A 15,684-nucleotide genomic window follows, 5' to 3' on the forward strand; every position below is an offset into this window, starting at 1 on the left:
AAAGAAAATAACTGCTTGCAAGAAATCTAATACTATAAAATATGTTATACAGTAGACTCCCGTTTCCCGTTAAGAAGACCTCGAAGGGACGATGCTAATTTGTTCGTCTTATCAAAAGTTCGCCTTATCAGAAGCCCTCCGAAAAAGAGAATCGGCAACACGCCCGGGTGTATGCAAATATGTTGCTTTAGGACGGTGAATGAAGCAGATCTACAAAGGAGGAAAAAGACAAAAAATCGAGTGCGCAACTTGATAGAAGACTGTCTTCAAGTGTTCTTGCCTGGTTTTATCCAGTCCAAGCGGTGACGGAGAGCGTACATCCGCTACCTCAAGCAAAAACGCAGCAGAGACCGAGAAATACTCCTCGCTTTGTCGGCAGTGACGCGGTGGGACCCGCCACGCGAACCGACGCGAACTCACATGCTGCCGCTGAGAAACCGCATTGGTCTGAGAGATGCTACGTTCGCGAACAGGAAGTTTCCGTTGTCTCTTCTTCATACTTTCTTTATCCTTCTAGTTTTGCGCCTCCCTCCTCCTCAGCAGAGCGGGCACATAACTCGCCTTCGCTCTCTTTTATCTTCGCTTTGCCGCAAGCTCCGCGGGTTGAAGGGTGGAGGAAGCGGTAGTTTTATCCGCGTGTCTTTTCTTTTCTCTCCCTCCCTTTTTCCGTGGCATCGCTTCGCTTCGCGCTGTGGTTTTATTTTACTTTTCTTTCTTTCTGGTCGCGTGAATGCCCCACCGCACACCGCCAAGACTGCCATGCTCGCTACCCAGAATTGCCAGCGATGGTGGTCACCGCGAAAGTTGTTCGTCTTAACCGCAGAGTATGCGCAAGCCTGTTCGTCTTAAGCGGATTGTTTTTTTTTTTTTTTTCATTGAGCCTATGGAAAGCCAAACAATCGTCCCCACGTTGTTCAGCACAAGCGAGAATTCGTATTAACTGGCTTCTTTTTAACGGGAGTTCACGGTATCTTGAACAAGAAAAATTTGAAATGCAAGGTAAAAGAACATTTGCCTTTTGTGTTTTAGCCTTCTGCTAAGAATGAAAGGGCAACTTTCCACTTATTTAGCGCACTTTTGTAGAATTCGGTAGCTTGACAGTGTCTTCGCAATACAACTGGGTCACCAGCTAAGAAGTTCCGAGTTGAAGTGTCGACTACTCAGCCTGTCAGTGTCCCAAAACGTAGCTAAACTAACGCGGTACAGAGGGAAGAGTGCCTGGAAGCGCAAAAAAACGCCTAGCCAGGGCTGCTCACGTCTCCTGAGAGTTCGCTCTCTTTTTTTGCGTGTGCCCACCAGGCCATGCAGTTACTCTCCAGCATGAAGCTCACTTCCCCTCCAGTTGCTGATTAGATCAGCTGACCCGCCAGCGTAATCTTTTTATCACCCGGAGACTTGGTTGTGCTGCGTGCAATCCTGCTTCGACGGTTGTGCCGAGCTCGCATACCGGACGATCCTCAATGGGGACTGACCACTTTAATTTGTCACGATTTTCTGCTTCGTTGAGTATTATCTAGTTAACGCCCGCGTGATCGCGAAACGAAAGTGGCAGGCGGCGAAGTTCTGTAACTGCGCAAGCACTTACAACGTTAGTAAAATTATTATCATAGAATGAATTCAATGGTTTCAATTCAATTCAATAACGGGTTCAATTCAATAACGGGTTACTAGTAGGTGCTATTTTAGTGCAGTTTGCGAGGAGGGTAAAGTCACCGGTTATGTTTGCATGTTTGCCGCTCGAGCAGTATCGGCGAATCCCGCAACATACAGTTTCGAGACGTCATTTTTTTGGTTTGAGGTGACGTACTTTCCATCGCCTCTGCTTGGCAAGTTCGATTAACTCGATCGTTAGCGCCTTTCCAGAGACAAACCGCCCCAGTTGTCATAGTCCAAGCCGAAGGAGCTTGAAACGAGAAACCAATGATAAGAGCGACAAGAAAACAAAGTGGGCTATCAATATAGTTTTTCCAGATGGGCAATATCTAAGGGGTTGTGAGAGGGAAGGAGGAAGGGGAAACGGTTCTGACTTATACTACTGTACGTTACGACTGTTTCTACGGTCTTAGTTAATGACACTGTCATGCTAAATTGGCTGATAGTTAGAATGTCGCGCCATGTGATAAATGCAAGTCGTTATATAAATCCACATTGTTTTGTAGAAACACCAGCAGGAACTGTGAAAATTTCGGGTGCACATTGCTGCATTCGTGGTTGCCTCTCTCCAGCGGACTATGTTTGTAAGGCATGAAATTCACGCCATATTTAACGCTACTGGCTTTGCTTTAGACTTGTGAAAAAAAAAACCAAACAGTGAACAGCAAAGCCACTTACCTTGAATTGCGTTATCACCGTAAAAGCTTTCCACATAAACCTTTGGCTACTTGCTCTGTCGGTATACTTCAGCTTGTTGAAACTGCACGACGCTCGTTACCTGGTTTTTAAAATGTATCACAACAAGCATTGGTACACTGTATACACCGAGAACCTTCACTACGCACACAGAACGCAGTCCACACATGTGCACCAATACATTGATGACAAACAGCTAATGCCACTGGCTCTGGGTACCGCCCCTTCAGACGGCGACGCAGTTCACGGACTACTTCAGTGAGCGAATGCTCGCCCATGCAGAAAATCCTGTTATAACTTGCGGAATACTCTTTATATTTCCTGCTCTCATCGAAACACCTTAAGGAAACACAAATGAAGAAATTATAAATAGAATGTATGCATTAAGGACTGACTATCGCACTTAGGCAGTGCGAAGCCATCTTACGTGGCTCACCTAATTTTGCGAGACTTCACCTCAGTACACAAAAGCAACGTGAAAAATTTATTTTACAAATGCCAAGTCACTGCACAGAGGGTTGAACTGCAATACTACGAGTCTTTTTAACGTTGGTTTCAGGACTATATACTAATGTAATGATCGAAAAATATTTTGTAGGGTGCAATATAAGCGATCATTGCAGTGTGACGGCTCTGGGGAATTTTATTAACTGATTCATGTGTCCAAATGCATAACTATGGAGTGAACAGATAGGCGGGCAGATAAATGGGCAACGTAGCCTATGAATGCTTGCGCACGAGAAAGCCAGCATTGAAAGAAAGTGACAGCGAGCGCCGTGCTTGTATTACCAGCATGCTACAGCACTCCGGCCAGCTAGCTGTCGGCAACCCACGGGTAAATTACGGCAACCTACGGGCAAATATATTTGGTCCATCTATTAAAAAAGGACCACGCTGTAAAAATGCAGGTATATTATTTTTTTGGATTATCCAAGGAAGATTTGCGAAGCTTTAAAGTGCGATCTGAGCAGGCTTACCAGGCGTCGTACCACTACTAGACCGAATGCTCGTAGGTCGTACGAATAAGAGTCGTCCGAATGCAGCGGTTTTCAAAATTAAGAAATAAAGAAAACACAGAGTCACATTGATTGAAACAATGGTTGCCTACTCGAGGCAACACTCTTTATTCTTCCAGGACTTGGGCAGCGCCTCGCCAGCGCATTTTGCTCTCTGTTTTCGCCCGGCGGACTAAGTGAACGACGTGGCTTCGTGGACAACGAACTCGGGGGAGGAGGACTGGGCAACAACACACACACGCACACACGCACACAGGCACGCACGTGGCCGATGCGCAGCCGACCCTTCACGTCAACAGTCCGCACCGACGCGGCCCACACTGGAAGGGAGTCTCTGGCTCACGTGTGCAGCCGGCAGTCTTGCAGGAGATGTCGCGTGGCGAAGGTGTGCCCACTTTGATGGCGGCCATCACACGCGGTACGGCTAATCCACCTTTGCCAGAGCGCTTGTGGCGTAACGTGATCGCACGGCAACGAAACCAGGCGTACACATAATATCTTCCTATTTGCTACGCCGTTTGGAATTAGGGAAACTGCCGTTGCACTCTCTTCTTATTGAATTTTAAGTGTACAGTCTTCCGTTGTGAGTTTTAGTGGCAAACTGGGGTTTTCAGAACCTTGCCTCGGCTTATCACTGCAGTCCATGTGGCCCGGTAGCAACCAACGCATTAACAACACCGCGTGTTACGTGGTCATAAAAATTCAGTATACGTTTTTTGGGGCTCCCGCGACGCTGGGATGGTAAGTAGGACCATAGTAGCGGAGGTTTTACGTACAAGGAGCCAAAATCTCGGCGCGTGACATCTGTGCCTGCAAATACGACCCAGTCGTCTTATCTTCAGCAGGACTAGGCACAGCCAGAGCTCAGGCAATTCAGAACGTGAAGACCCAGCTCTATTGAGTGCGGCCGTTGCGGGTAGCGTTTTGATACACTGGAATAGCCTCAAGACCGTCACGCGTCTGGGTAAGCCTCATGCTTGATGCACGGCGTCACCGATGCCATACCATTGAGGGGAAATGGTACCGAACAAAAGTACAGTTCTCGTGCGAAATCAGCTCTTGCTCAAACCTCATTCAGACGTACCTGGTAGCCAAAAGCAACATTTCCAGTGACGCAACAGTTCTCGTTTATAGCTATCCGAGCTGATGGCACTGTACTTTTCCGTTAGTACCTTACGTTCTCCTGTTCTGTACAGCTATGGCGCAATTCTTGTCATTTCCTGCATGTATATACGTTTCCTTCTTTGTTTTTTGAATTTCCACGTAGTGCGTGCTTTCACTGAGTGTTGTATCGACAGTCTTGCCCCTTTGTAATTGTAAACTTTCATTGGTATAACATGGGACGTGTGACACAATTTCAATAGCAGGAATGCGAACGGGAGCCACCTTCACGGATGTCGCAGATTGCTTTAGGGAAAAGCTTTCGGGCACAATGGCAACTTTCTTGCTAGGCTTGTTGAACAATTAGTAGAAAAAAAAGTGACCCGCTTCAAAACGTCCCCTTAAACCTGAGTTGCTTAGGGTCAAGCTCTGGGTGTGTTACGAATTGAGAAACACTTTTTTGGCAATGGTCACTTATGTTTTGCCTAAGTAGTTCGCTACCTCTAGGCCCACACGTTAGATAGCAGTGTACTACCGGTCACTGCCGTTTATACGCTTGTCCCTGATTTAAAGAAGTCGGACTTTGTGTGGACACGAGTTGAAGTGCGCTGCAAGATCTATCTGACTTGGGACACCTCTCATATCACCCTTGCTAAGCAGTAAATCTCTCCTCTCTAGGTGACTACCATTCTTCTACTGTTCTGAGAAAATGCTGCAGGCTCTAACTTCGTCTCTTTTATATCAAAGTGCGATGCGTGTTAAAATAGTATGGTGTGTTATATCTCGTTACGTCGTGCTTCAGGGAGATCAAAGGAAAGTATGCGATAATGCTTACATAATGACTAGAACGTTTAGCACAAGCGAATTTCGCTTGCCGACTTCATGAGGCGCTGGTAGTTAGTTTTGGGGGAGTTTACGTTAATGAACAACGTATCACAGTAGGAGTCACTACACCACATATTGAAAATAAGCTCTGGAAGAAATAAGAATCTCAAGCGGAAAAAAAGGTAAACCACAGCTGACCTTTAGGATGAGACTCGGTAGTGCGTCTTACGGTAATGAACGTAGGTCTGTTTGTGTCAGGTGACCTCCGACTGTGAGTACGTATATCGTATGGTTGGCCTTTCATCGGTTGAACACCAATGGATAAATGCGTAAATGGTGATGGGGAACATGAGTGATACACAGCAGAATTTTCGCAACGGAGTGTCCGCGAATATCCTGCGTAGTAAGGCTACGACAACGCAACGTGCGACGAGCTTACCTCGGTAAAGAATATCTTCACAATGTTCGGTCTCTCAGACATGGGCTCACCTACCGCAATAGCAAGAACGTGAAAAACCAACTCATTCATTCTATTTAAAAAACTGGGTCACACCGGCACAGCTGTCAGTTCTCGGCAATTCAGTGACTTGCCTTTTGAACATCGTCATTACACCGACACGTTTCCGCGAGAGCTAGAGACAGATACTCGCGCAGAACATTGGGGGCGGGAAATTCGAAATGTATAGGGGAAACATTCCTCGTGCCTAAAACAATACACCGGACTACATTTACACGGGCCCTGTCTTGTTTCAGCTTTACGTATATCAAGCGCTCCTCGAGTGACTCCCGCCGGCCAGAACACTCCCGGTTGAATATAACCAAACGCTGCAAAACTACATCGACGGTGACGAGACCTGAAGAGATCAGGAGTCACCGCATTCGGTGAGTGTTCCTGGCAGTAGGCAGCAACTCTGCACTGTGGCGTCTGGCAACGCAGTCTCCACAGTGGTAAAGGAGCAGCATGTAAAAATCTGCCTTAACACAAATCTCCACTGTCACAAGTATTTGCGAGCGAGAGCGACAACACGATGCTGTCAAAAGAAATTGCTCGGTTTATGTTTTCACATTCGCTCACATGATATAAGGAAGTTCTGCAGCTCTTCTCTGGCATACAATTTGGTATGAACGAAAAAAATTAAAACTAGGCGACGAGCTGATATGAACGTAGAGAGCATTTTTCAACGAATTTACGCACAGATGGGGAAAGACGCCTCTGTCGTCATGTAGGCGGTGCGCAACACAGCCTGGTTTGACTGCGCAAAGGACGCTACCTTGCCCGAACACCGCCCCCCTCCCTTCACCCTCCCCCTGGATGCTTCACCGACACAGTGGCGTAGATGAGAAGTCAGTTCCCGACGTCGGTGCTGCGGCCGTTCATCGCTTGCGAACGCTGACGCACGCAGTCGTTCTTCGACCTAGGCAGAGTTACTGCGTAGTGGAACGTTCCCACTACAGTCTCCGGTGTGGCGACGCGCTCCGTCGTACTGTTGGTTGTACAGTCCGTTGTCTCGCCACTGGGGTCGGACGCCACTAGTTGCGGGAGGAATCGGGGCCACGATGCTGTTTTGGTCCGTGCACGCTCTACGCGAATAGGGGATGGTGAATCTCCTTCCTCCGAGGGCGGGGCCTCCTGCGTGTGGTGCTGGCTCCTCCCACTATCTGTGCACCACGAAGACCGAGAAGAGCCGGTGTAGCAGCAGGACCAGCGAAATAAGGAGCAGGGAGGACAGGGACCGCTCAGCGAAGTTGCCCTGGCGACCATGCTGCATGGCGGCTGGCTTCTCACCTGCACCACGGGGCAAGGGGTTGAACAAGAACTAATTGTGCCACAATTACCGGAATTTGTTTTCATGACACTAGCAGTATGAGTACAAGTACACGAGAACCCCACACTGCGCTTCAGTGAGATGCCTTTGTAAAATCGCATAAAACCGTCATGGTACAGCATTAATGTTGCAGCTCCGCTTGGGGCTGCTACACTCGCACATACTCAGCTACTTTTCTAAATGTGAACCATCAGCATTGCACTGCTTTTAGGCAAACTTAAATCCTTATTCTCCAACTGAAGCAGGTGATCACCCACTAAAAAAAGCCCTCACATTTCTTATATTTACAGGGAAGCGTTCTCACTAACAGGCTGCTAACTCAAACACAACATGCTCAGAGTAATTTGAGGGAATTGCACCTTTCCAGTCGAAGGTCTTCAGCCAGTACTTACCGTTCAGAACGTGCACTGTGATGTTTGCGGGGTCCGCGTAGGACGGTATGCACGAGTAGTTGCCTGAGTCTCTGGTGGCTGCGTCCAGAACCTGCAAAACGTAACACGAATCACCGCATGTACCCATGCGCGCAACAATCGTCACACATGCACAGACGCCGGAGCTAGGATAGTTTTCAACCTGGTTTAGGATCGTTCATTTCGAATAACTTATCTCGAAACTGTGGCTTGCGGAGCACATCCAAACCAACACCCATTCCCACTCCACTAGAGCCCACGTTCTGGCTGCCACCCTGTACTCCTCGCAATGCCGCTTCTGCGAGGCTAGAGGCACTCCCTTTCATATTATGTGGGGCTTTTATAATAACCCCCCCTTACCTTTCCCCTCCACTGAGCACTGGGAGAGAGCACTGTCCAGCTCGGACCCTGTCGACCAGCTTTGGCTGGTGAAGAGAGCCTAAGAAATCTTACAGTCTCAAGAATCCTGGAATGAGGTCTGTTCCATAAGACTAACTGCTCCATTGAGACGCTTATTTCTCCTTCACCTCGCACCACCGTTTGCCGATTGGCTGCTCTCTTGCCTTGAGCCCCAGCGGCATTGCGAAGGCCCAGCCATCAGACAATACGATACAGCCTCGTGCGTATGAGGGTGCAGCCAATGCGAACAGGCTCATTCATGCAGGCACGGTCTTGGTGCCTGTAACACAAACTATGCGCCGTAAAACCATGCAGAATGGTAGTATGGTGCCAAAGTGTGGCGGTACGTGGTGGGTTGTAGTGGAGGGCTACAGATTACTTTCTGCACTTTTAGCCAAAACGGGAGAAAAAAATGGCTGCGGCTTAGCTCAGCTAACCTTGAATATGTAAAGCAAACGCTTGGCTTAGTCTGGGTGAGTCTTGGTTTCGCTTGGTGAAACCTTTGATTCAGCTGCATTGCCGAGCACGTCTCAAAGCCGTTCGGTTCCGTGCAACTCTCACAGAAGAAGGCCGGGGTGAATGCGGCGTTCATTCATAGCGAACGCACCGTTCCTCTTCGACGGGCGAGAGACGAGTCACGTTGCCCGAAACGACTCAGAGCCGCATGCATGGGAGGCTGCTGGGGTGGTTGGCTGCCTCGGCCGCAGCGGCGGTGGCGACCACTGTCGGCGCCCGCAGGAGCCAAAAGTGGGCCAAAAGGTCATCGCGTCGGAGGTTTAGGGTGCAGCGCCGTACCGGGGAACTAGACGGATCTTGCGGCGAGACAGAGTCTCGGCCGTGGTTTCTCGAGCGGTTTGTGTACGCTCCGAGAATAGGAGAGTTAGACGAAGTTGAGAAGCTCAAGTGATTTGTGCGCACTTGGAGCTAGCGTCTAGCTGCAGTTTGAAGTTTTTCCTTTATTACTCATGTACCCAGTTATCCTACTGTAAATAGCTGTATATAAACTCTCCGTTTCACTTAATCAACCCCAACGCCTCGAGTTCGTCAATGCGACCGCCATCTCCAAGAACTTCAACACCATCGCCCTGCCATCCTCCTGCCAAATCAACCGGGGCCCGGGCGATTGGGTTCCTGATCGACACCGGACCTCGGGGAAACGATCTTTACTGGCAGCTTCTGTTTTGCTTTTTTTCCCCGCATTTTCAAACCCGTGTTCAAGTGATTTTTTTCATGCACCACTCGTTCATGCCTTTTGAGTTTTCTCTGTGTCGTGAGGTTTCTGCCCTCCTAAAATGTGTTTGAATGCCTCCCTAACACTTGTTCTGACGCCATTTTTTTGCGGGAACGTACGCTCCTGTAAAAAAGGTGCATGTCGTCACGTGGCGACACTCATCCCTTGCCGACAGCGACAAAGAGGGCGTTTTGTCCTCTCAACGGACAAGTACCTCGTGCAAGTGCAGCACGGTTGTAGTAAGGACAGCAGCCATGCGACCACCCTGGGTACCCGAAATAACCCAATGCTGGGCGCATCGCCTTGACAAGGTGTGCCCAAGAGGCCTTCGAATTGAAGACTTTCCGACATTCATAGTGGAGTACGCTTTATTTCTGTTGTGTGTGTTGCTTACGCAGTGCTGCAATAAAAGTTTGAAAGTGAGATTTTCTTTGCCGCGATTATCTTAGGTAGCCAAAAATTATTGTTTCTGGTCTCTTATGTTAACTTTTTCTCTCTGAATAGTCGGCCTAATGAAACAGCGGTTACTACCCATGGAGCATCTGCACGGACCTACACTTCATCTTTTAGTATAAACGATTAATCATTTGGGGGAATTTACAAGGATCAACGTTTAATTTTAAGAGAGCGTCAATTGGTCTATTGGGAACAATGGGTAAGATGAACTATTGATCTTCAGAGGACCAACGATTGGTCTCCAGTGGACTAACAGGGGAGACTAACAGTTAATCTGCAAATGAGCAACAGTTAGTCCTTATGGTGAACCAATAGTTGAAGCGTGAAATGAGTAAATGTAGAGGGAAGAAGAGTTCGCGCCCTTGTCGTTAGTCCAAAGAGGAACTAATGCTAGTGGAAACACATTCAGTCCCCAAAATGACTACAGTCGAACACGGATATATCGAACACGGGTATATCGAATTATTGTCTATATCGAACTCATAAATTATCCCCTTGAAAATTCTGCGTAAAAGTATAGGAATTCGTACGTTTATATCGAACCGTATTTTTCCCGACATCGGGTATATCGAACGCCGCGGGAGCTGGTAGTTGCTCTTCGGCGGTCGCTGCACCCCCGATTGAGGTTGAGGAGGATGTGGAGGAATGCGCTGGCACGGCGAAGGTCGGGAACAGGAGGCGACTCCTCGATAGGCTTTTGATGAACCTTCGCGTGGGCACCGAGCTTAAGGTTGACCTGGTGGGAGCCATACATATGATGACAAGCGCTTGGAACGGCGTGAAGAAGGAGACCGTGGCCAACTGCTTCCGGAAGGCAGGCTTCGTGACGGCCGAACTTTCCGAAGCTTGAGAAGACGGCGACGACGACGACGACTGCATGGGCGACACGTTTCGTGAGTTGTCGTCCCTTTTCCCGGCTGCTGTTCCAGCCGGAGTGTCTGCCGACGACTTCGTGAACGCTGACACCAATGTTCAGGCTGTTTCGAGCCTCGGTGACGAGGATATTGTAGCTGCGGTCGCAGGAACCCAGGCCGATAGCTCAAGTGGTGAAGATCGTCCGGACGAGGAGGCGGCTACACGATCGTACTCCGCGGGTGAAGTGGCCGCTGCGTTCAGCTTGATTCGCCGTTGTTGCGGCGACATGGAAGGAACTGGGCTGTCGCACCTGGATAGCCTCGAGAAGATGTAGACCAGCGTCTTGAATTTTATTTCCAGGACGAAAAAGCTGGCAAATATCAGCGATTTTTTTTTTCACGCAAATAAAGCACCCTGTTGCGTCGTGAGTGTGGAATTAGTTGTCCTTCTTCAATGCTCAGATAGGTAAATGATCATCCACCACAGGTGAGGTCTCAGAGCCCGTATTTTTTATATCGAATTTTTCATATATCAAACTATTTCGCGATCCCCTTGGAGTTCGATATATCCGTGTTCGACTGTAATCCATTTTGGCCGTTTTGGCTAAGAATCTGTCTTTAGAGATACGCTATCATGCACGGGAATGTCGCACAAGCGGGACCTTTCCTGTCTTGCCTCTGTTTGAAAAGCCTCCACTTCGGCTCGAACAGAAACCTCGAATCCGGACAACGCCCGAGCCAGCGCAAAGGTCGCGATGCCCGTACCTGCAGCCTGGAGACGGTGGTGGCGGTTCCCCGCTCGGTGGCGACCCGGATGCCCTCGCGGCGGCTCGAGTCGTAGTTGATCATGCGGTCGTCGTGGTACCAGAAGACGTACACGGGCGGCGTCCGGGTGTCCGTCACCACGCACGTCAGGTTGATGGTGTTGCCGCTCTGGATGTACAGGTTGCTGCCCTCGGGAATGCGCGCCTTCGCCACTGCGATACACAGACAACAACACACAGGTGGGACGGAGGCCTATACATTGCGACGATGTTAAGAGAAGAAGGCTCAGTCACATAGTGTGAATGCTGCACCACTTGTCACTAAAGCGAAAAGTCTCTCCTTGATTTCGGATGCCCATTTGTAGGTTTTAAAACGCCCCTTTGAAGGGCTGGAACACAATGGCAAGCCGGGCATTCAAAGAAGGAAAAGCGTGGAATGGAATGGCTTGTTGGAATGGCTTGTAAGCAAGGAAAGGGTACACACAAGACAGGCGTTGAACTCCATCATCTGGTTATACGCTGTTTCCACCAACACAAAAAGTGAGAGTGTTAGGATTCTTTGCGTGCATTTTTGTGCATTAGGGTGCTTCTTGCCGACCGCCTTTTCAAGGTTTCGTTTAAACTGCTCTCTCAACAGCCGGAGCGCGATTCTTATTTATGCTGGACACGCATTGATCGTGTCAGTGAGTTAATCGGTATGACAAACACTAATTACACACAGTGATAATTTTATTGGGCACGCATATTCGGTATGTGAAAGTTGGAACACACGAAACCTTAGTGAAAGTTGGAAGCCCCGCATCCACTGCGAGAATTTTATTACACTAAGTGTACATCGCACAAGAAGGAAAAGTGGCTGCTGGGGCGGGCCACTGTTTTCGAATAAACAAATTTTTTTGATGAAATGTCTCAGTTTTTAGACTACTTAAGGATCAACTTCTGTTGAGGTCGAATTTGAATGTTAGCCATGGCACGAAGGTTCCACGAGACCAGCCTCACTGGGAGCATGAATGAAGCGAGCGCCCCTGATCCAAGTGTGCATCTGGAGGTGCAGCAGAAAATACTTTGAATGTATGATTTCCGTATATCCTTGAGCCTATATCCATTTAGTGACGAAGTATGAAATACCTGAGCTGGCGCATTTGGCCACTAAGATTCAGTTTCTTATGCCCTAAGTATCACTGCCAACATGCTTCCCTTTCTACGATATAAACTGGCGCCCCACTACGTAATGTGTTGCGCAGAGCATGCTCTAGAACGTACGGAAATGCTTTCAGCGAGGCAAACGTTGGCAGCCCCACACACCATTCTGAACCACATCGTCTTCCAAATGGGACATTGGATGTTGCGCAGCAAGGTGCCCCGCCTTCTGCTTATCTTCCTTGAGGAGATAGAACTGGCAGACTCTTGGTAAAGTGACCATAAAGTTGGCTGGTTAGGTGGCTCTCGGGCGGAGCAATTTCCGGAACTTATTGCCAGGCTAATACTGCTCGATCCTACAAAACAACCACCGCCACCACCTGGGTCCAACCTTCGAGCAAAACACAGAATCATAAATTTCATTATATCTGCACACAGATTATGGCTGAACTTTCTTTTCTATTAAAACCTTAATAAGTGGATGAATGTAATACACTGAGACCTCACGGCTGGAACGATTGCTGTGGAAAGCGCTTGCTTCATAACGGGATAAATGAAGCGAGTACAAAAATATGCAAAAATTTTGTATGAAGCGGGTCAGGGGCTGTTGCAAAGTCATTGTTAACTAACTAAGTATTGGCGCCCCAGAATAACTACGGTGCATCGTAAAGAATGTTCTGCGCAACTTCGCGCTTTTCCCGTGCGTGCGTAACTGGCATAGTAGAGGTAGCACGCCAAATCATTAAGCTACAATTATTCCGATGGTTTTGAAATATTGCTCTCAACGATATTCCGGCCCCCATCCGGAGTGGAAGATCAATCCATCGAAGCGACGACGGTGGTAGTTGCGGGAACAGCCGGTGAATCTACGAACAGATAGATATGTCAGATTAGCCGGGAAGGCATCGTGAACTCGAAACAGGAAAGGGGTTCTATGTAGGGCCCCCGGGTAGTTTAACACCGTTAGGAGGTTTTTATGTAATAAATAGAGCAAAATAGACGAGGACTTCAATGGCAAAAACGAAACAAAATGGTGGCTTCATCTAAACTACGGGTTTATTGCAAAAAGAAACCATAAAGGATCTCAACCAACTAGTCCTCCTGCCCTTTGTTCTTCAGTTTTTGTGTTGATTTGAGATGGCCCAGAACAAAAATTCCCGTACCATGTTTTATGCTAAGGAAGCCATAATCGTCGGTGCTGTTAACCACAAAGTATGTAAGCCGCTAGAGCGTGCTCGGTGAGCTGCTGAAAGAATATCAACGATCTCAAGAAAAGTCCTCAAATCATAGGCAGTGAGCCGGGAGCTTCATTTAAATGGCCCACCCCACTGCCGTATTCTGCGTACCCAGCGCACACTGACCTATCAGCAAAAATGTATGCGGTAAACATCCGCCTACATAAAGAAATATTTACCACTTATTTTGATATATGCAGGCTCTTTGCAGCTCCACCGGGCAGTGATTGCAAGTGCGACCTCATGATAAGAAACCCGGTTGTGCAGCGTCAAATTCTCAATGAAATACGATGCCACTATTGCCTGCTGTGACCGCTCTATTTCATGCCACGCGGCGCCCCACATTTAGGCCTCACTTTTTTGTGGTTTGCCGGATCTCGTCCACGTTATGATCATGGGTTCGAGACCCGGTGCACCTGTCCGAGGGTTATAAATGGCGGTCAACCCAGCGCACACGTGACCAACTCGGCGTGATCGCATCTCCGTGCTCACTCGCTAAGTGCGTCCCGGCGCCTCCTGGGCGTGTGGTGCGTGGGGAGATGGTATCGCGCCAGCCTGCATTCCGGTAGGACACGTTCCATCCGCGTACGAGTGGCACGGGTGCCGGATGTCGTCTGAGCTCGCGCGGAGGATGAGGGGCAATCATTCGTAAAGCGGCAACCACGGCAACCACATGGAGCGTTTTGCTCGCGTCTGGCGTAGGTCGGCGTCTCCTATCGGCGACGTGAAGCGGACGTTGGAGAGGACCGAATTCAGAAAAAGAAAGAGCCAATATAACCAATTAGGCAGTTTTTAGTTAACAAAGCAATCTGGCAGATGCTGGTAGGGTAAATTATGCTCTAGAATGTTTTTCGCGTCGCCACCAGGAGACGCCAACGGTCGCCAGACGAGAGCGAAACGCTGCATGTGGCTGCCGCTTTGCACCGAAACGGTTGAAATCAATAGTTACCTTAACGCGGCCGCCGCTTAAAAATACTGCATACAGCAGTCGCATTCCATCGTTTAATGCCAAAGCATCTGTTGACTCAGTAGGTCGAAATCCGGCGTCGTCGTGACGAAAAGATGATACGGAAAATGGCTGACTGCGCAAAATAAAAATATAAAGGCAGGCGAAAACACAAAATCAAAGTCCTTTTCTTGAGAGAAAGATGGTTAAAACGCGAAACGTTGTCGCGTGCAACCTGAGTCAAAGTCAAAGTCAAAAATTCGAACTGCTTCGACCATGTCGGAAGGGCACACGATCGGATAGACGTCGGTTTCCTAACGCGCGGCACTCAGGTTCGATTCCAACCACGGGAGGCGTTTTTTTTTTGTTTTTTTTTGAGGCGCTCGATGTGTTTTTGCTGATCATCACCATCGTTTTATAAAACCCATTCTCTAAAGTTAGCTTTCCTACAGCGGTTTTACTCGGACGAACGACGCCATCAGTGCGAAATAGAAGCTTCGCTCTAAATACTCGAAATGACGCCAAACATCACTTGAAAGCTTCTGTACACCAAAAGAAGTGATTAAGTTTTTAAAAGTTTAAAGTTTGGCCTGTGGAGTAACCGAACCTGGGGTAACTGGAATTCTTGATGAGTCTGCACCTCCAACACCTCACCCACTCCATGGTTAGAGCTAACTACTGAACCCAGTGAATGCGTTGTGGCCTTGGACTTTGAATCGTGCGTTGGAGGTATGCACTGAAACCTACGTGAGCAATTTATTCAATGCTAATCACCGAAGTAACAACCATAGGTGAGTTCCGAGGGGGGTATTTTGCTGATAGAGTACGTATAATCGGAACAAGGTCGATTGGCCAAGGCTCTCAGTTACAATAACGGAGTAAAGAAAAGAGAAAATGGAGGTGATGAGAAGCTGGGTACGTGCCATCCCAGCAAGTGCGAAAAGACGCAAAAGGAAAAATAATGATGAGGATAATGAGGTGATAGCTTGCGCAATCAGACAGTAATGTTTCCGCATTCACAGATAATAAGGAGCGTTTATGTGTCGTGGTAATATATTTTGTATGAGTCTGCGGAAATGATCTCGAGTCGTTTGAGTTAGCAGTGAAAAAGCGTTCATGAAAAAAAAAAAAG

General features: G+C 48.3%; 1 protein-coding gene across 1 annotated transcript in view; it reads right to left on the bottom strand.

The window, feature by feature from the left end:
* Window positions 1-3,433: 3,433 nt before the first annotated feature.
* LOC144169864 (immunoglobulin superfamily member 10-like) overlaps window positions 3,434-15,684 on the bottom strand; it is a 275,080-nt gene continuing 262,829 nt past the window's right edge. Inside the window, exons 4-6 of the mRNA XM_077699262.1 lie at window positions 11,233-11,444; window positions 7,510-7,600; window positions 3,434-7,077 (exon numbers count right to left, since the gene is read on the bottom strand). Coding sequence (XP_077555388.1) covers window positions 6,947-7,077; window positions 7,510-7,600; window positions 11,233-11,444 — 434 coding nt within the window. The 3' untranslated portion in view covers window positions 3,434-6,946. The remainder of the gene's footprint in view (window positions 7,078-7,509; window positions 7,601-11,232; window positions 11,445-15,684) is intronic.

Source organism: Haemaphysalis longicornis, unplaced genomic scaffold, assembly GCF_048455015.1.
Source record: "Haemaphysalis longicornis isolate Haplotype H1 unplaced genomic scaffold, Haemaphysalis longicornis Haplotype H1 scaffold_2, whole genome shotgun sequence".
Taxonomy (NCBI): domain Eukaryota; kingdom Metazoa; phylum Arthropoda; class Arachnida; order Ixodida; family Ixodidae; genus Haemaphysalis; species Haemaphysalis longicornis.